The sequence below is a fragment of the Bos indicus x Bos taurus genome, chromosome 11 (genome assembly GCF_003369695.1).
Source record: "Bos indicus x Bos taurus breed Angus x Brahman F1 hybrid chromosome 11, Bos_hybrid_MaternalHap_v2.0, whole genome shotgun sequence".
In the NCBI taxonomy this organism is placed as follows: Eukaryota; Metazoa; Chordata; class Mammalia; order Artiodactyla; family Bovidae; genus Bos; species Bos indicus x Bos taurus.
In genome coordinates, this window is record NC_040086.1 from 24,615,443 (window position 1) to 24,636,956 (window position 21,514).

The 21,514-nt window shown below is 35.9% G+C and overlaps 1 protein-coding gene across 9 annotated transcripts in view; it reads left to right on the forward strand.

Annotated features, from left to right (window-relative positions):
• EML4 (EMAP like 4) overlaps positions 1 to 21,514 on the forward strand; it is a 154,730-nt gene that overhangs the window by 89,275 nt on the left and 43,941 nt on the right. For all 9 annotated transcript variants that reach the window (XM_027555109.1, XM_027555110.1, XM_027555104.1 and 6 more), the window contains 5 exons: positions 13,157 to 13,280; positions 14,670 to 14,819; positions 17,555 to 17,624; positions 19,014 to 19,124; positions 20,954 to 21,049. In XM_027555109.1, coding sequence (XP_027410910.1) covers positions 13,157 to 13,280; positions 14,670 to 14,819; positions 17,555 to 17,624; positions 19,014 to 19,124; positions 20,954 to 21,049 — 551 coding nt within the window. The remainder of the gene's footprint in view (positions 1 to 13,156; positions 13,281 to 14,669; positions 14,820 to 17,554; positions 17,625 to 19,013; positions 19,125 to 20,953; positions 21,050 to 21,514) is intronic.

A 21,514-nucleotide genomic window follows, 5' to 3' on the forward strand; every position in this document is an offset into this window, starting at 1 on the left:
CTAAAAAAGTGTTTGTGATCTTCTTTGGGTCATTTGTTTTTACATAGAAATTCTAAATAAAGTTGATTTTTGCTACTGTTTTCCTTCAGTTAGGTCTTATTTTCTCTTTCTTAATTAAGTACAGATTAATGGTTGAAATACCTTAAGGAAAAGTGAAAATTTATTTACAAAGCCAATTCTTTCTATGTGCCAAAACATTAAAAAAAAAGAGAGATAATGATAGATAGTGAAAGGAGCAGTGAATGGAGAGTGTCTGTGTTTAATATTTGGCTCTATTGTATAGCAATCTTGTGACATAGGCAAAATGGCAACATCTTTGGGTGTTTTTCTAATCTGAGAATAGTAACTATAAAGCTTATTTCACAAGACTGCTGAATATGTATGGAAGTACTTTAAAAACAGAAAACACTGTACCTATAAAAAGGTGCTACTATTATTACATGTTTTGCTAAAGAACTTACATTTCATAAAAATCCTTATAGCTATGGTAAATGAGAAAGGGCTACCTCTCTGTCATGCTGTGGTATGCCCTTTGGAAGGAAAAGGGAACTAACTTATGCGTAGTAGGTCATAAGTGAGTGGTTTGTGTTGGTGACAATTTTCAAAACCATTCAAATAGGCAGATAAGTAAATGTATTTAAAAGGGAAGAGTTTTGCTAGAGAAGGATCACCAAAGTGGGGAAGAAAGGATGGAATGAAAAACTGAAAAAGGATATAGAAAAATCAGTTAAATTCTATGACAGGAATTGTATGTGGCTCTAGTGCTAAAGAATCTACCTGCCAGTGCAGGAGACATGAGATGAGATTTTGATCCCTGGGTCAGGAAGATCCCCTGGAAAAGGAAATTGCAAACCACTCCAGTACTCTTGCTTGGAAAATTCCATGGATGGAATTGTTCCAGATGTTGGAATTTAATAATGTCAAATGTTGCTTGCATTAAGCCTTATTTTTGAAATTTGAGTTTGTTCTTTTGCCACTTTAATCAGCTATATATATCATTAGAGTGTATTTTGAAGGAGAACTCTTACACTTCAGCCTGCTACATAATTCAGGTCTGACTGAAGCAGAACCTGTGCAAAGAAGTAGATGGTTCTAGAGATTGCAGGTAGGGTATGAGAGGTAAGGAACAGAGGGAATCTATGAAGGCAAGCTTGAAAGTGGGTAAGAGGCATCTACTGAAATAAGGGACATTTGAGGAGGAATAGATGTGGAGAAAAGAATAGTTTGGTTTTGAACAGTTACACTTGAGTTGCCTGTAAATCTTAATTTACTTGTAGGGATGTGTAACAAACAATGTACTGTAGATCTTTAACACCTGTAGTTGAAGTCAAGACTGATTTCAGATTTACTTAACCTGTAATCAAAAGCAGATTAATCAATCTTGTCTTTGTTTTCTTATCTATAGTTGAGACAACAATAAAAACCCTTGAAGGATTATTATAAAAATTAAAGATAACGAAGTGTCATAGCACATGGCACATAGTACCAAATAAATTTTCGTTATTATAAATGTAACAGTAAAACTTTGCACTTAAATATGTGGAGTTAAGATGAAAAGATGACCATTAAATAGATGGTCTTCACTTGATGTAAGTTGTAGATTTAGTATTCATTTTGCATAATATATTTCACAGCACATTTTCTTATACTTTAGCTATTTAAAGTATCTCATTTTTGGATAGTCCTTTTAAATGTGATTTATTAGTTCTCTGGCTCTTTTTTGACAGTGACAAGTGTGACTTGTTCTAAGCCATCTGCTTTGATTTGGGAACAAGCTGATTTACATTTGGTATACATAAATGAGTGGTAGCAGAGAAAGCTTGACCTGAAAGGACTGTGTTCTTTAAGCCCAGCAAAGTAAAAGAGCAGTAAATCTGCATATTCTGATCAGCACTTTGAAGAAAGGAAACCATGGTTGAAAGCAGGAGGAGGTGAAATGGGGTGTACACAGGGCAATCGCTCATCTAGGTGCACTATACCATATTGTCTGAACTCCGTGGAACTTATATGCTCCCTATAAGAAACAAGTGATAACTATTTAACATATCAGGAAGTAATACACATTGAGGAAGAACAGGAGAGGGGAGAAGTGCTATTTTATATAGAGTGATTAGGGGAGACATACAGTGACATGGAGTCACCTGAAAGGAAGTAAGTGAACAATTGGGTATCCAAAGAAAAGAATTTCATGAGCAGAGAAAATTAGAAATACATAAGCTCTGCGTTAAGAGCCTTCTTGCTGTGTTAGGAGCAGCAAGGAGGTCCTTGATCATAGTGTGCATACAATTCTGTATTTGTTAACCACTCCACTTATACAATATAGATTCATTCTAAGCAAGAGAGGCGTCATTAGACACCTCACTTAGGAAAGGAAAGCAATGTTATTTAGTGGAAAGAGCATAAGAATAATAAGCATGAGACCTAGTTAGGGGTGAATCACAGAAATTTAAAGAATCAGAATATTACAGTGACTACAGTTATGAGTGTTGGTTAGGAAGAAAGTAAAATTTCATTTGCCAGAGGAAATTATGAAAAAAAGATAAAACATCCTTCATCTGTTAATAAATTTTTCACTGCCTCTTGGGATCTTGGATCTCGGTTTCCTGATATATACTTTGGCTTAGACTGCATATTGCCAAGAATCTCTTTAATCACTTTATGAAAGCTCTTTCTTCGCAACAAATAGAAAATGGAAGACAGCCCTTCATACCTTCTCTAACTCAGGTTTAATCTACCTCTGAAGAGTTTGGCTGCAGGTGCTTTTGCTTAGTGCTTAGTATTGTTTTCTGACCTGTTGGCTCCAGGCATGTTCTGTCCTAAAACCTGATCACATCTGTGTAAAGTGAGCATTGTATCTGAAAACATAGCTAAAATTTACTGCAAGAATATAGAGTAGCAGTGTCCTACTGACACTGTTACCTGCTGAGAGGGTGTGCAGTTTGAAACAAACCAAAGAAATCAAAAGCCCTTGAGCTACAGATAGAATCTTTCCTTGTTGTTTCCAAGATAATATCCAGAACTTTGCAATTCCAGAAGTTAGAAAGAAGGATGCTAACCTTAAATCTATGGTGGCTCAGATGGTAAAGCATCTGCCTGCAATGCGGGAGACCCGGGTTTGATTCCTGGGTCGGGAAGACCTCCTGGAGAAGGAAATGTCAACCCACTCCAGCACTGTTGCCTGGAAAATCCCATGGTTGGAGGAGCCTGATAGGCTACAGTCCATGGAGTCGCAAAGAGTCGGACATGACTGAGCGACTTCACTTTCCTTTCAAGCAGAAGGGAAGGAAACCAAATATTGCACTTCCAAAAAATATACTTAGTACTAAAGTTTACTTATTGGCATATGTTAAATAGAATATATAAATATTACTTAGATATCTAGGTCTTGGCTTTGTCCAAGTATATTCTCTGTATTTAAAAAGAAACCAAAAAGGAGGGGACTTCTCTGTTGGAAATTTTTTTTTTTAAGCAGAGATCTGATTTCTTGTTGTTAGTGACAGTCATCTAGATTAAAATGTATTTCAGGGCTGTCCAATTTTTTAAAATACAAACCACCCCAACTTCTAGAATATGTGTTTTTGACATCCTCTTTGCTTATTTTCAGCTGAGAAAAAAGCCCCGACTGCCCCTGTTTGATGATTCTAGTGGTAAAGAACTCACCTGCTGATGCATGAGACATAAGAGATGCAGGTTCAGTCCCTGGATTGGAAAGATCTCCTGGAGAAGGGCCTGGCAACCCACTCCAGTATGTTCCAAGGACAGAGGAGCCTGGCAGGCTACAGTCCATGCTGCTGCTGCTGCTGCTGCTAAGTCGCTTCAGTTGTGTCTGACCCTGTGCGACCCCATAGATGGCAGCCCATCAGGCTTCCCCATCCCTGGGATTCTCCAGGCCAGAACACTGGAGTGGGTTGCCTTTTCCTTCTCCAGTGCATGAAAGTGAAAAGTGAAAGTGAAGTCACTCAGTCGTGTCCGACTCTTAGCAACCTCATGGACTGCAGCCTACCAGGCTCCTCTGTCCATGGGATTTTCCAGGCAAGAGTACTGGAGCAGGGTGCCATTGCCTTCTCTGCTACAGTCCATAGGGTCGCAAAGAATTGGACACAACTGAAGTGATTTAGCATGCCCCCTTTGAACATGGAGAATATGAGTTTTCATGAGAATTTCTAGTCTTGTACATATTTATTTTGTTGTGTTTGAAGACGTTTGACCCATACTGAATTTTCACAACTGTAGGTAGAAGTTTTCTGTTTTGTTTTTTTAATTTAAACTAGGAAATACAATTAACTGGAAAATATTCATTCCTTAGCCATGCCGGTTAACTGAGCTAGTACAGTTAGAAATCCATTCTATCTGGAAATGACATTCAGACTGCATGTTGTGTTGCTCATTCTATCAGTTGTTACTGTTTTCCTGAAGTGCTTTGAAAAGAATTCTGAAACTTGTGATTAGCGTAGCAGAAAAGAGGTACAAATCATCAGGACATATGAGAGTGCAGGAAAAGACTCAGGGAATTACATACCACATTTCTAAGCCATACTCACGGTTGATTCTCCAAGGAACAATTTCACCAAAAATATTCTATTGATTATTTCCTTTAATAATGCTTTTTAAACTTTTTAAAGATTTTAATCTTTCTAAAAATATATGCAAATAATACAACAAGCACCCATCTACTGACCCCCCCCCCAAATTTATTCAGATCAGATCAGTCGCTCAGTCATGTCCGACTCTTTGCGACCCCATGAATCGCAGCACGCCAGGCCTCCCTGTCCATCACCAGCTCCCAGAGTTCACTGAGACTCAACGTCCATCGAGTCAGTGATGCCATCCAGCCATCTCATCCTCTGTCGTCCTCTTCTCCTCCTGCCCCCAATCCCTCCCAGCATCAGAGTCTTTTCCAATGAGTCAACTCTTCGCATGAGGTGGCCAAAGTACTGGAGTTTCAGCTTTAGCATCATTCCTTCCAAAGAAATCCCAGGGCTGATCTCCTTTAGAATGGACCGGTTGGATCTCCTTGCAGTCCAAGGGACTCTCAAGAGTCTTCTCCAACACCACAGTTCAAAAGCATCAGTTCTTCAGCGCTCAGCCTTCTTCACAGTCCAACTCTCACATCCATACATGACCACAGGAAAAACCATAGCCTTGACTAGACGAACCTTTGTTGGCAAAGTAATGTCTCTGCTTTTGAATATGCTATCTAGGTTGGCCATAACTTTCCTTCCAAGGAGTAAGCATCTTTTAATTTCATGGCTGCAGTCACCATCTGCAGTGATTTTGGAGCCCAGAAAAATGAAGTCTGCCACTGTTACTGTTTCCCCATCTATTTCCCATGAAGTGGTGGGACCGGATGCCATGATCTTCGTTTTCTGAATGTTGAGCTTTAAGCCAACTTTTTCACTCTCCACTTTCACTTTCATCAAGAGGCTTTTGAGTTCCTCTTCACTTTCTGCCATAAGGGTGGTGTCATCTGCATATCTGAGGTTATTGAGATTTCTCCTAGCAGTCTTGATTCCAGCTTGTGTTTCTTCCAGTCCAGAGTTTCTCATGATGTACTCTGCATAGAAGTTAAATAAACACGGTGACAATATACAGTCTTGACATACTCCTTTTCCTGTTTGGAACCAGTCTGTTGTTCCATGTCCAGTTCTAACTGTTGCTTCCTGACCTGCATACAAATTTCTCAAGAGGCAGGTCAGGTGGTCTGGTATTCCCATCTCTTTCAGAATTTCCCACAGTTGATTGTGATCCACACAGTCAAAGGCTTTGGCATAGTCAATAAAGCAGAAACAGATGTGTTTCTGGAACTCTCTTGCTTTTTCCATGATCCAGCGGATGTTGGCAATTTGATCTCTGGTTCCTCTGCCTTTTCTAAAACCAGCTTGAACATCAAGAAGTTCACGGTTCACGTATTGCTGAAGCCTGGCTTGGAGAATTTTGAGCATTACTTTACTAGCGTGTGAGATGAGTGCAATTGTGCAGTAGTTTGAGCATTCTTTGGCATTGCCTTTCTTTGGGATTGGAATGAAAACGGACCTTTTCCAGTCCTGTGGCCACTGCTGAGTTTTCCAAATTTGCTGGCATATTGAGTGCAGCACTTTCACAGCATCATCTTTCAGGATTTGGAATAGCTCAACTGGAATTCCATCACCTCCACTAGCTTTGTTCGTAGTGATGTTTTCTAAGGCCCACTTGACTTCACATTCCAGGATGTCTGGCTCTAGGTCAGTGATCACACCATCGTGATTATCTGGGTCATGAAGATCTTTTTTGTACAGTTCTTCTGTGTATTCTTGCCGTCTTTTCTTAATATTTTCTGACATTTTGCTTTATTTAACTCAGGTTTTTTGTTTTTTGTTTTTATTCATCTTCCCCCCCCCCCCCCCCCCCCCAGCTATACCATGTGATATATCTTAGTTCCCCAACCAGGGATCTTAGTTCCCCAACCAGGGATCAAAATCATGCCCCCTGCAATAGGAGCTCAAAGTCTTAACCACTGGACCACTGGGGAAGTACCTTTTTTTTAAAAAAAAAAGAAAACATTAAAGATAAGTTGAAATCTCTCAATACTGTTTAATTAAAATTTTGTAGATAAGTTTTTATCTTTCTCCTTGGGCCTCTTGATTCTCTTTCTACTGTAGTTAATTGGGAAAGAGCTAAAGGGATAAATATTTTGGTATCTGGAATTTCTTTTTAAAAAAAAATTAAATCCAGCTTGGTATATTCAGATAAAGTAAAGAATTTTTTTCATTTATTTAGTGTTTAAGATAACTTTTCCTGGAGATATAAGTGAGTGATTTGAGGGACTTTTTTAAAAACCATATTTTGCTTAGTTTAGAAATGTTTTAAGCAATATAGCAAATCTTTTAGAAGTTCTGTGTGCCTTACGTTGTTGAATAGATTCATTTCCCTTCTTTTTACCAAAGAAACCCTTGTTCACACAATAAAAATAATCTGAAATGCTTAAGCAAACTCCCATATCTGATATTTTCAAGTAATTCTATTACAGTCACAGTTGTAAAAAAAAAACGCAAAGAAATCTGACTAAAGGAAGTTTAGGTTTAAGAAAGCAGTTAACTACAGATTGACTTACTACTGTAATCAGTATGTGCTGGGCAGCAGATACATAAGATTCAGTTATGTTTCTCTGTTGTAGGCTCCTAAGAGTCTAGGTTCACATCTTTTACATCTTCATTGTGTACCCTCACCCCAGCCCCATGTATCAATAATTAAGAATTTAATAAAATTTACCAGCTAGTAGAACTCTACCTATAAAACAAGGGAAATTAAGGTTTTAGCATTTTGTCAAATTTTTCAGATCTGTGTTCTTGCCCAAGCCATTAAAACTAACTGTATAGTATTTGACAAGCACCGCAACTAGGAATTTTTTTTGATGTGCAAAATAGGGTTAGATCATATATCCTAAATTTATGACTCTTCTTTTTATTTTGAAGTCTGCATTTTATGATCTATTTTTACAGCTAGCCCTTTGAAAAGGAGTGAAATTAAGATTTTATTATAGCATATATCAACTTTCTTATTCAAAATCCAAAGATCCTTTTATAAATTATGTAGTTTCATTGGAATTTTAAAAAAATATTATTGTAGTGTAAAACTTGAAATGTTTTGTTTAAAAATAAATTTGTTTTAAGAAAAGATTTTAGCTTTCCTTAAATGGGTTTTTGCCACTTTGTACCATAAGATTGTGGATAGTATTTCTAGCATCTTGTTTACTGGCCTGTTCTGCAGCTCTGTGCTTTGGGGGAGTAGAACTGGTAGTATCTGAGGGAAAGCTCACGTTAAAGATCCTGCAATTTTCTGTTTGCTGAAATTGGGTAGAATCACACTGCCGCATTTTAGTGAAATATAAAACCCAAATTCAGTTGTAGAGGGGGAGCCTTTTAGTTCTAAAAATCATGAAATACAAATAAAAATGAATTTCTAAAGTGAAAACTTTGAGAGAAAGATGCTTTAAACTGTAAGCATTCTAGAAGGTCAGAAGGCTTTCTACGGGCAGTGCCCATTACATAAATAAGTACAAATCATAGTCCCAACCCTTGAAGCTCTGCTGCTGTTGTCTTTGAAAGGCTTTTTTTTTTTTCCCCTTTAATATCTCTAGGTGCAGAAATAGGGAAAGCTATTAAAAAAAAGACACAGAAGGATAAGAGTCTTGGATAAGAGTACAATTTTCTTCTACACTTTTCCTGAATTTTTCCTTTTGTTATAATCTGTGAAAGATTAATAAATTTTGATGAGCATCTTTTAAGCATATAATATTGATAACCAGTTGTTTATATCAATATGAGTCATTTCAGCAATACTTTTCTCAGAACACCTGAGAGTAACTATCCCAGAAAGTTTGGATTAGGGAATATAAAGATCATTTGGCAATTTGGAGCACTTTGGAAGATAAGACAGCCCAGGGGGGATGCTAAAGTAGAAGAGTTAACAGCACGTGAGGAGACTGAAGGGCGAGGACTAAGAGGTGTGCATGAAGGACATAGAAATACAGTATTTCATATTTTTATCTAACATTCATTGTTCCAAAAGATAATAGAGCAGAAACATCATTTTGTTCTCTTGTACTCTGATTTCCTAGTGTTGGGAATTCAGGGCTTAAGCTAATACTATTTGCATTATAAGTAAGCTACATTATCAGTTAATTGGACTTCTGTAGCCTAAGGACCTCACCACTGTCTGAACAGTACTGTCCAATGGAAATATATAAAGCACATATAATTTTAAATGTTCTAATAGCAACATTTAAAAAAAAGAAAATTTCACAGGTAAGATAAGTTTGGGCTTCCCCAGTGGCTCAGTGGTAAAGAACCCACCTGCCAATGCAGGAAACCAAGGTTCAATCCTTGGGTCGGGAAGATCCCCCTGGAGAAGGAAACGGCAGCCCCCTTCAGTATTCTTGCCTGGAAAGTCTCATGGACAAAGGAGCCTGGCAGGCTGCAGTTTGTGGAATCACAAAGAGTCAGCCACAACTCAGTGACTAAACAACAACAACAAGATTAATATATTTAATCCAGTATATTCAGAATATCAATGGGTGATCAATGTACAAAACCATTAATGAGTAGCCCAGTGGTTAAGATGCTGTGCGTTCAGTGCAGAGGGTATGGGTTTACTTCCTGGGCAGGACACTAAGATTCCACATATCATGAAGCTGGGGGTGGAAGGCGTGGGGGTGGGTGGAGGAACGTTAAGGAAACCTTTTACTTTTTTTTCCATACAAACATCATCAGACTCTCCTGCCTATTTTATACTTAGAGCATGCCTCAGTTCACACTGCCTGCCTGCTAAGTGTTCTGCCAGTGGCTCTTGTTCCGAATTGTGCAGATCTAGAACAATAGTTTAGAAAGAAAATATTTCACAAGTTCTAAGTAATAGACATTTTGGGACATAGTCTAGGAACTCATTTGACCTTTCTGAGCCTTGGTTTCTCCTTCTGTAAAAACAGGTGTTTGGACTAGGTGAACTGTAAGATTTCTTCCAGTTCCAACATTATATGTATCTAGAGAAATGAACTGATAAAATTTATTAACAATATCCCACACAGTTTCTTGTGTTTTTGTTTTATTTATTTTTCCTTACACAATGTGACTTGGAGGATCTTAGTTCCCTGATCAAGGATTGAACCTGGGGCCTGGCAGTAAAAGCACTGAGTTCTAACCACTAGATCACCAGGGAATTCCCTGAATTTCTTCTTTTATAATTAAGCTATCAATCATTGATCAGATTCAATTAAGAATATTTATTTTATTTGGGCATAAGCTAGTAAGTGGCAAAGCTTAGATTCAGATAAGGATGGCCTTTATCACAGTGCTTGCATTCTGTCCACTATACTGTATACCCACCCTCTCAGTACCAGGAATTTTCACAGTGTCAAAATAGATAAAATGTTGAGATGAATTACATTTCAGGAAGCAGCAGCTTCATTATTGAATACAGATAGCCCTATGCTGTGTTTACTAATTATCAAGAGATAGATAATCATTTATTTTTCTCACATTTCTGAACCAGCACACTTTATTAATATATTAATTAATATTGCTAACCTTATATGCTTTTTTGACCAGTCCCATGGCCCCTCTTCCCCTTGACTTTCATGCTGGTGTCCAATGAGGACAGCCAGAAAGCAGCAGTTGGGTAAAACAACTGAGTTGTTTAGCTATAAGGTCAAGAAACCTGACACACTCAAAATGTTTGCAGTGAGAATTTGACTCACTAGTGATTGAGGAGGAAAGAGGTTCTTCATCTATATATTCTGTCTAACTCCCAAGGTAAAGACTCTATTCTTAGTTTGCAAACTAGTGAGCTCTATGTAGGCCAAAGGTGTGTTTTCACATGGTATTCTCCCTCTTTGGCAAAGGAGTAAACATTTAAAAATTAGGAGACTTCACAATAAATTATAGATTTTCTGTTTCTCTTAAAAAATGAGAAGCTCTAGCAGCACTGGGCCCACATTTTTCCCGAGGTTGATTAACTGCTGCCTCCCTAAGATGGGCCTGGTGGATACCAGTGCCCCCACCCTAACTGGTCATCCCGTATGCTCCCAGGGGTCTCAATTTGCATTTCCTGCCTGGCCTATAGACACTTGAACTTGTGCCCCCTGTATTAGTGGCCCAGATAGGACCCTCAGAATTCTAGCTTATTTGCCTGCAGTTGCTGTTCTGTGGTCACTCTAAAGCTTTTGAAAAGAGATTGTGGAGTGTTGAATCATGTATTATAAGCAGTTCCTAGACAGTGTTTAGAATGCTTACAAATCTAAAGGGAAGGAAAGAAACAGTTGTCAAGACCTCATACTTTACAGTGTAATATCTTATTTGTCCGATCAGAATTTCAAATGGTAAGTAGTAGTATCATTTTATTTATTAGGAATATGAGGCCAGAGTCTTACTAGGAAGAGGATAAAGCTGGCATTCAAATCCCAGACAGTGTTTCTCTAATGCTCAGGCTCTTTTCCACTATAATGTGTTCCCCCACTCAGTTACCAGAATTGTTCCCAGTGTCTAGACATATACTCAGCCTCCAACATGTATACCGCCAATTTATAGACAGGAAAAGGATTTTCATCCTAACATGCATTGCCATTTTTATATTGTATTAGAAAAGTTCGCAAGCATAGATACAGCTACTTTGCTTATACTTGATTGCTTGTGCTGCTTTACAGTTGCTGAAGGAATCAGTGCAATATTCTGAGCTGTCTCTATTAGCAGAAGTGAAGTTGCTCAGTCGTGTACGACTCTTTGTGATCCCATTGACTGTAGCCTACCAGGTTCCTCCATCCCTGGCATTTTCCAGGCAAGAATACTGGAGTGGGTTGCCATTTCCTTCTCCAGGGGATCTTCTTGACCCAGGGATCGAACCCAGGTCTCCCACATTGCGGTCAGATGCTTTACCCTCTGAGCCACCAGGGAAGCCCCTATTAGCAGAGGAGGGCACTTTTCTTTTCTTTGATGCTGTCCTAACCCATTCCCTTTGCTGGATATACAGTCTCTTTTAACTGGCAATAGAAACATCTATGAAATTTTTTTTTTCCATTCAGAAAGCATTTATGCTATACACCTCTGACCAGTGAATGACCTTGGAAGAAATTCCACAAGACAGGATATTTCCCTTTAAGGATTTATTTTCTTTAAAAAAAAAAACTAGAGGGAAAATTATGTAACAAATTGACACCTAGAAGAAAGTGGACTTTACAAAAATGACAAGGAGATACAAATAAAGATGATTGCTGAAGGGAAATAGTTACAGCTGATAACTAAATCATTTAGTTATCATCAAAGTCCAGGAAACAGAGCCCACTCTTAGATTCAGAAGTAACAGAGACATACATCATGTGATGTTAAAAAGTTGTGGCGTGGGAGGTCTTAGCCTGTTCTTAGATCAAACCCTGAGGCCGAGCACACTGTAATAATAATAAAAATAACTTGAACTTCTCACCCATAGCAAGTACAGTTTAAAAGTCTGAAGAAATACTTACAAACATTCAGCAAATGGTTTTTTTCCTCTTGTTTTCATGGTTTGTGTTACATAAGCTATTGAATTATCCACACTTCTTCTTAGTGGCTTACGTCATTCATTATTAGATGTCCTAAGGTTGATTCAGCCTCTGATTGATAATCACACTTTGTTTCTAACATGATTTTCCTATCGTAGCAGACAAGTTAGCAAGTTCTAGACAGTGCCTATGCATTTGTATGCAGTCCCTTATTTTCTCCTTCCCCTTTAGGTTCTTTTCTAAACATTTCACAGCCACCATCAACATTTATTAAACCTGTCTGTATGTAGGTCAGCCAAGGATGGATGTTTTTGTTTTGTTTCTTAAGACTTGCAAACAGTCTGATCTGATCACTTAAGTATTGTTTTCATTTGTAAAAGGTGTACCATAAATGTTGATTTGATTCTGGAGTTGTCTTTTTAACATTTTTAGTTTTAGATTGTTGCACATCTTACAAGCAGCTATTGGTTTATGTAAATAAAAGGTGTTTGTGCTATTATGTTAATATTACCTATGCTACAAACTAGAAAACTATTCCCTAGCACGGTCTTTAAGATTTTAGTGTATTATAATTGAATTTAACTGCTTAAACTCGAGGCTGATTGTAGGCACAGTTGTGAAATGAAGGACATCGGTCATCTTTCCTCCATCTCTGACCACTGCTCTATGTAACAGAGTGCTCAGTCCCTCTTTCTGTCCTTGACTTACGGGGCTGTCTGACTCCACTCCTGGTGTGCTCTGTGGCCATGGTTTTTTGTCTGTCATTAAATGTCGGTAGGTTGATCAGGTAGTGTGGCAGACATGGTTGTCATCGGAGTACTTTGATAATCTTTTTTTTCAATTGTCAGAGAACCTTCCATCACAAAATTATTTTCCTCTTGCTTTTTTATACCTCAACTTTCCTGACTTTCTTGTTGAAATGTGTCAACTTATAGATAAATTATATTTTAATTATGAAAAGTTACTCTCACTTAAGGAATGACCAGTGATTTTTTTCCTTTGATGTTTTAAACTAAGTCTTTATACAAAAGCAGTTATATAAAGTAGCTATTTTCTATCTTGTTTTTATTATAGCATATTAATAATCAATTTTTCTATGAATATTCAGCAAATACATCTGTCTTAATGTTTTTTCTTGTGTTTCAACAGAAGGAGAATACATTAAAATGTTTATGCGAGGTCGACCAATTACAATGTTCATTCCTTCTGATGTTGAGAACTATGATGACATCAGAACAGAACTGCCTCCTGAGAAGCTCAAACTGGAGTGGGTGTATCCTTTTCTTTTGTGACAGCAAATTTGTTTGCTCTGTTTTTAAGAAAAATTACTTTACCTGACGTCTGTCAGAATTGTCTTTATGTCAAGTAAACGTGGTAAACAGTGACCACTTGAGAAAGTAAAGAGATGTCATCTCTAATCCTTTCACATATTATGTGTATATTGCTGTTAGCAACTTAAAAGCACCAAAATTTAATACCTTCAGATAGGGTAAGCAGTGTTCCATGGACATCAAGGCAGGTGCTTGTGGTGTAGTGAAAGAGGCATCAGACTAGAATTGGAAGGCTGGTGTTTTGAGTCTTGGCTCTGCCACTTACCCTCCATGAACCTTACTTCTTCCAATATAAAAAGAGGTCAGTAATCCCTACCTCACAGGTCCATTTTAAGAATTAAATAAGGAAACATCAGTTAAGCATTTTGTAACCTTTGAAATAATATGAATTATCTTATTAAGAGCTGAAATTAGCAAGGTGGATTCTAATTTGAGAATTAACTTCTTCATGACCAGACATTTTCTTTAAAATGAGTATATGAAACAGTGCTCCTTATTTCACTTAGGAAACCTTATTTCTCTTAGACATTCTTAAGAAATTCTCAGTGAAGCAGAAGAAACTTAATATTTGAACTTTGCTTTTTGCCTCCATTCTCTTATATCCCCTTTCCCACTCCTTGAATCAGTCCCTCCTTTTGGCAGAAATTAGCTTGAGAAGACTCAGCAATCCTGTGATTCTGCATAGTTTTTTTTTTAGCAGGCACTCTGCTTACACCAAACTGTGCCTGGCTGTCTTTTATTCATTAGTTAGGGTAAGTATAAGTGTCAAGTAGCTCTTCTTTTGTTCTTAGTTTTGGGCTGCACCATGCGGTTTGTGGGATCTTAGGTCCCAACTAGGGATCAAACCTGGTTAAGCAGTGAAAACACAGAGTCCAGCGGGTAGATCAACAAGAGATTCCCTCTGGTAGCCCTTCTTTTGATCTCTCTCTTTTTCTCTCTCCATTTAAGTTAGATCCTCCTTCTGTTTTCTCCTAGCATCCTGTTGTTTTTTCTTCCACAATTTCTAATGATATACTTGGTGTAAATTTTTGTTACCTTTGAAAAGCAAGAACTCCAGGGACACAGGCCCACATATTTTTGTTCAGAAGTGCATGTTCTGCTCTATGCCTGATACACATTAGGAGCTCAATATGTATTTCTTGGTTGAATGAGGAAACTAAGATTTAAGCGTATTAAGTCTTGGAACTGCACAAGGGCTAATGGCAAGACATGAGTTTTATAGTTCCAGTCCAGTCCTCTTTTCTTATACTGATTCCCTTACATATCCATTAATAAATCATTTAACATTTTGAAAGTTGTGTTTGTTTGAAACCTTGACTCTTTATTTTAAGATACGGTTATCGAGGAAAGGATTGTCGAGCTAATGTTTACCTTCTTCCTACCGGGGAAATTGTTTATTTCATAGCATCCGTAGTAGTACTGTTTAATTATGAAGAGAGAACTCAACGGCACTACCTGGGTCATACAGACTGTGTAAAATGGTTGGTATCATTTTATACATATATATATATATTTCATGCTCTTTTTTTGTATTTTATTAAGCTAGGTTTTTATTGGAAATGATTTCTTGTGGAAAAATGAGAATTTAAGGATATTATGGACATCCTGTAGGTAGATTTCAAAAATAAAAAAGACTTACAGGCCTCCAAAATAGTTGGTGTGATACCTGCATCAATAGGTACCTGCAATAGATACCTGCAACATATCATCTATAAATTTTGATGGGGGCTTCTTTGGCTTTCCCAGAGCTTTTATACTTTTTCCTCTGGCCTGAAACATCAGATATATGTGGCAGACTAGACTTTTACATACTTCTGAGAGTGATTATTGGTTACTTAATATTTATTGAGAATTTGTTTTATGTAGGTAAGTTTTGAACTTGAGACTTTGAGGAGAAAAGGGAAATGATAGCTGAATAAGGATCAAACTGTAAAACAGAATGAGAACCATAAAAATGTGAGAACTCCTTTTCTATGCTTGGCGTATTTTTGAAGTACTCAATTTTACTAATTTGAAGTTAACTTTAATTACCTATTGCTTAAATTCATTATTTTCCAATATTTAAAATGTATTCTGGCAACTATATCTATACCTAGAAAAAAATTAATATACATTAGACTTAAAATATAGATATTGTTAAACTTTTAGAGATGATTAAAATTTTGTCTTTTTCACTAGAAGAATACATGTACAAGATTACTTATTACAACATCATTTTTGATGGTAAAGGTTGGAAAGAACCTGAATATCTTTTAGCTGGTGACTAGTAACATGTGGTTTCCATGCAGCCATGCAGCCATAAAGAAAGAATGAGGTTAGATGGACTTAGAGATTACCCTACTTAAGTGAAGTAAGTCAGAAAGAAAAAGACAATTAAAATATGCTATCACATATTTAGAATCTAAAATCTCAGTAAGAAATAGACTTACTGAGTAGAGAATAGATTTATTGAGATTGGGGAGAAAAGAATTGGGAGTTTGGAATTAGCAGATGCAATCTATTATATATAGGATGGATATACAACACAGTCCTATTGTATAGCACAGGGAATTATATTCAGTACCCTGTGATAAACCATAATGGAAATGAATGTAAAAAAGAAAAAAAATATATATATATGTAACTGAATCACTTTGCTGTGCAACATAAATTAACACAACATTGTAAATCAACTCTGCTTCAATAAAATTAGAATGAGGAGGAGTTTTTGTGTATTAGAAATTAGAAAGAATGAGGAGAGTGTTTGTGTATTAAGTGGAAAAATTCCTAAGATACATTTGTAAGTATAAAAGAACAAGAAAATGTGTAGTATTTTACCATTTGTATAAAAAAGGAGGTGGAAGATAAATATTTATCTTGACTTTCACATAGGTAAAATTTTTCCAGAATTAGTAATAAAAAGAAACTGATTACAGCGATTACCTGGTTGATGTTACAGGGAGTAGGGATAAAAACCAGATAGATGAGATTTTAGCAGAATTTCATAAGTGTTTTTATAGTTTTTGATATTTGAACCATGCACATATATTACCTAATCCAGTAATTTTGCTTTTTTAAATGTTTAAGATTTGAATTAAATATGGCAAAATGTTAGTTAGATTTTTCATTAACTCAATGTTATTGATCTATATTAAAAAAAAGTAAAATTGCTGGATTAGGTAATATATGTGTCTGGTTCAAACTGTCAATGTAATTGATCTCAATAAAGTATATATGGGCTTCCATGATAGTTCAGTTGGTAAAGAATCTGCCTGCAATGCAGGAGACCCCAGTTCAATTCCTGAGTCAGGAAGATCCACTGGAAAAGGGATAGGCTACCCACTCCAGTGTTCTTAGGTTCCCTTGTGGCTTAGCTGGCAAAGAATCTGCATGCAATGCAGGAGACCTGGGTTTGATCCCTGGGTTGGGAAGATCCCCTGGAAAACGGAAAGGCTACCGACTCTAGTGTTCTGGCCTAGAGAGTTCCATGGACTCTATATTCCATGGGGTCGCAAAGAGTTGGACACAACTGAGTGACTTTCACTTTCATTTTTCTTTCAAAGGATATGAACTATTTGAGAGGAAATAACATTAGTTAAAGCAACATATTGATAAACTCTAGCCTGTTTAATAATAAAAGAAATTAAACTGATAATCTTTTATACCAAATTATCAAGGCATGTTAAAAGGTATAATTCTTAATATGAGGAAGTTGTAGTGAAATTTTTAAAACATTTTTATTTATAACAATTTAAATTGATAATGTTCTGGAAAGTAATGAGCAATACATACCAAAAACAAAAAATGTATATTCTCTATTTATTGCTTAAATTCATTATTCTCCAACATTTAAAATCTTCACAAGATGTAATACTACATCTTCATGGTAATAAAACTATGTGAATATGTCTAGGTGTAAGACTAGAAAGAAACAAGTTCCTTTATCATGAACACGTGATAAATTTATCATGCCACAATTATGAGTAGATGTTTTCTTCAAATTTAGTGTTCTAATAATTCAGTTTAACAAAGAAGGCAGAAATATGGCAGAAAACTTAGAAAAGAAGTCCTGTAGGTAATTGATGTTTATTTGATTAGCCAAAGAAAATAAAACAAATGGGTCACATTGAGTTTTTTTAATGATTAAAAACTGTTTGAAAAATGTTGATACTGAGGCATGTTTCTGCTGTTTTACATCTTTCCTGTATTTAAAATTGTTGTTAACACTGCTTTTTAGCCTTGCTATACATCCTGACAAAATTAGGATTGCAACTGGACAGATAGCTGGAGTGGATAAGGATGGAAGGGTGAGTGGCACAGTTTTATGCATTCTGTACCAGGTGATATTGATATTAGGATGGCATTGATTGTATTTAACCCTAACTCATTTATTTCATTCTCTTAAAATTTAACTATTAAGGAATTTTTAGTATAAGCAGAGAAACAAATAATAGAATGTAATAACAAAAGAGTCACACTAAAATATTCCTTTTCAAAAAATAAGTGTTCTCCCTAAGGAAGCTATTTATTTATAAGAATGGGAGAACTGATAAGCTTATTAAAGTTCTTTTTTTAAGTATAGAATAATTTATCAGTCTGCTGGAAGGTATTATAATCATCCTAAATTGATGGATCCCTTAATTTTATATTTTACATATGATTTTATATGTAATTTATATATGACTAGAAATAACACTTAAAATTTTTCAGTTATTATTCAATACTATTGACTTACATGACAAATTCCTTATTAATAAGGATCAGCAGTGAATATTAATGACTGATTAGCATGTATATGACTATACTTAATAACATTTTCTGCCTGGTTTCTTTAAAGAAAAGTAGTTGGAGGGGTTATGTTGGATGACTTTTAATACTCCTTCCAGTTCTAAATTCTGTTTAAGGGCTGTTTGCTTAGCAGTTTTTTGGACACTGATTTTTTTTTTTTTTTTAATATTATTTTCTCAGGAATGAAAGTAATGCAAAAAGCAGGATTTCCAGTGCAGATTTGCTGGTATTAGAATCCTGACTCTACCTTTTAATAGCTGGATAAATATGGACAAGTTATTTAAATCTCTTTTTCAAAATAGCATTGAAACTTATATATTGCCATATGTAAAATAGATGACCAGTGCAGGTTCGATGCAGGGCACTCAAAACAGTGCTCTAGGACAACCCAGAGGGATGGGATAGGGAGGGAGGTAGGAGGGGGATTCAGGAAGAGCAGAACAGATGCACCCTTGGCAGATTCATGTCAATATATGGCAAAAATCACCACAATATATATTGTAAAGTAATTAGCCTCCAATTAAAATAATTAATTTTAAAAACTGTCTTAATTTCCTCATTTGTTAAATGGTGATTATAATAGCACCTAAGCCCCAGGGTCTGTGAGAATTAAATGAATTAACGCATGTGACGTACTAGAATAGTATACTGCACATAATAGATACTCAGATCATTTGCTGCTTCTATTATCACTTTGTCATTTCCTTATTTTTGTAGTATGAGAAGAAAATACCTACTTAAGATTCTTTGGGGGCATGTGTAAATGTACTGGCTATTTTTTATTAGATATTTATCCATCCATCATTATTTTTTAAAGATGGCAAGCAGTTCTTGTAGGAGTGGTATTTTCATCTATGTAAATACTAGTTAAGTCCTGCTATCTTGTATTTTTCCCCTTGTTTTTGCAGCCCCTGCAACCCCATGTCAGAGTGTGGGATTCAGTTAGTCTTTCTACACTGCAAATTATTGGACTTGGAACTTTTGAACGTGGAGTAGGATGCCTGGATTTTTCAAAAGCAGTAAGTAACAATTTTTAAGGGAGTAAGCCAGCCACACAAAGATACAGAAAAGACGTTAAGCTCAGTTTTGTGTGTGTGTTCATAGAAAGTGGTCACTGAATTGAAAAATTAGATGTTAGCTGTTGCTTATCAGTGGCCAGCATTTTAACTGAAATACTAAAGGACTTTGGTTTAGATAAGATCCAGGATATTACACTTAATTATACTTATTTTGTTCTGCCTGAAATAGAATTGCAGTGTAATAGCAGGAAATGGTTAAAGGAATGCATACATAGCATAGTAAAATTGAAGTAAGTAATAAGATATGATTTTGATTCAGCTTGAGTCATAGAAGTCTATTTTATTTAGAAAATTTACGGACGTGAAACTTGGCCAATTCTGCCCCAAGTATTGTCTTTTCTTAATGTCATGTTGCAGCAAAGAAAACAGCCAGATCTTTGTGCTCACTAAAGTCATGAATTGTTTTGGTTCTGAATTGTTGATTGCATGGTTTTATATTTAAGTTTAAAATTCAGCATCTAGCAATCTTAACCTAAGTCTTGATGCTTTATTCTGGGGAGAATGAAATAAGATGTTGCTCATTTAAACATTGTTTATTCTTGAACTATATGTAATTGTTACAGACCATACAGGAGAACATCTATATTTTTAGGATGCATAATTTTTACTTTCAAACACAAATATCCCTCCAGATTTTATTGGGCCTTGTTCTTACTTTAGAATATATTTATGTATTCACATTTATCTCTTTAATTCCTAACTATTGCAGCTGTATTCTGGATTATGGCTGTTTTGTGGGATGTGGAGGAGGAAGGGACATTTTTAGAGCAGAAGTATAAATTTGGGTGGATACAGGAACTTTACTAGCTTACAAGTACTGAATGTCAAGGGTTCTCATGAATCAGGAATTAGAAGAAAGGAGATGAGAAAAGGAGATGAGCAGAGAGAAGGGAAATACTTTTACTACCTTTTTTACCCCCTAAAATCTCTGTAGCAGTAACTGTTGTCTTCTTGTTGATACCTTTGTTACAATGTTAGGATTATCTTGAATTGCCTCATACACTGACTTTTCCTAGTTTAGGTAATCATTCCAATACAGGGTAAAAGAAAGCAGAAGAGAAGAGAATAAGCTCTGCCCTTCCTCAGTACTCTCACTTGTCACCACAGTATTTCTTTGTTCCATATACATCATAAGGTATAGATTACAAATGCTACTAGAAAGAAAATAATCTTTTAATATCATCCACAGTTCTTTTTCTGGGAGGCATCAATTAGTGAATGAAAATAGTTTCAGGAAAATAGAAAGGAATTTATGTTTTTATTTATCTTGTTTATTCATTTTAATATAAATCAAGAATATCATGAAAAACTAAAATTGGCAAACTTTCACATAATTTATTCCAACAGATTTACCGAAATTTAGGACCAAAGTTATAAAATTATATACATTTCACGTCTACTGCAAAGGAAAATACTTCAAAAGCAGTCAGAACACTTTAAAGCAGAAAATACTTTAAGATGCAGAATGGACTATCCTCAAAATTGATTATTTGCTATTTTTGAATAGTGGAAGTGGCTAGATAGCAAATGGAGATCAACCTAGGGGGAAAAATTAGAAACATGAAAAAAAATTAAGAATCCTTATTATATTTCTTAAGAAAATACAGTCTTAGTAAATAGTATATTCATTGTATTTCAAGGAACCATGAGTTTAAAGGATTTTGGATTTATCTTAATGTTGGCGGTTTTCATAATATGGTATTTCTTTTTAAAAAGTAAGCCTTATCTGAAGATTTTTAAATGCCTTATTTCAACTGACTTTTCTTTAGGATTCAGGTGTTCATTTATGTGTTATCGATGACTCCAATGAGCATATGCTTACTGTGTGGGATTGGCAGAAAAAATCAAAAGGAGCAGAAATAAAGGTAAAAAAATTTCGAACAGGGTATTTGTCTTTTAGAATACATTTTTTGTTTTACAAGTCCTTGGAAGTATGTTGCATATTCTTGGGTTTCAGGAGAGTACCAGCTGACCAAATTCATCAGATTTGCTGATTTGTCATCATTCTTACGATGGTGGTGGTTTAGTCACTAAGTCATGTCTGACTCTTGCGACCCCATGGACTGTAGCTAGCCAGGCTCCTCTGCCCATGGGATTCTCCAGGCAAGAATACTGGAGTGGGTTGCCATTTCCTTTTCCAAGCATTCTTATAGTACCTTTAAGATAAAATAGTCAAGCAGCTTCAGCCACTTTCAGTGATGTTTCAGTTACATTGTACTACTGAAATGCTGAAGTAGTTGGATATCTAATCTCAAAATTAAGACTACATGTTCTACTTGGCTTGTTCTTTAACAAAATGTTATTTTGTTCAATCTATAAGGATTAAAAAA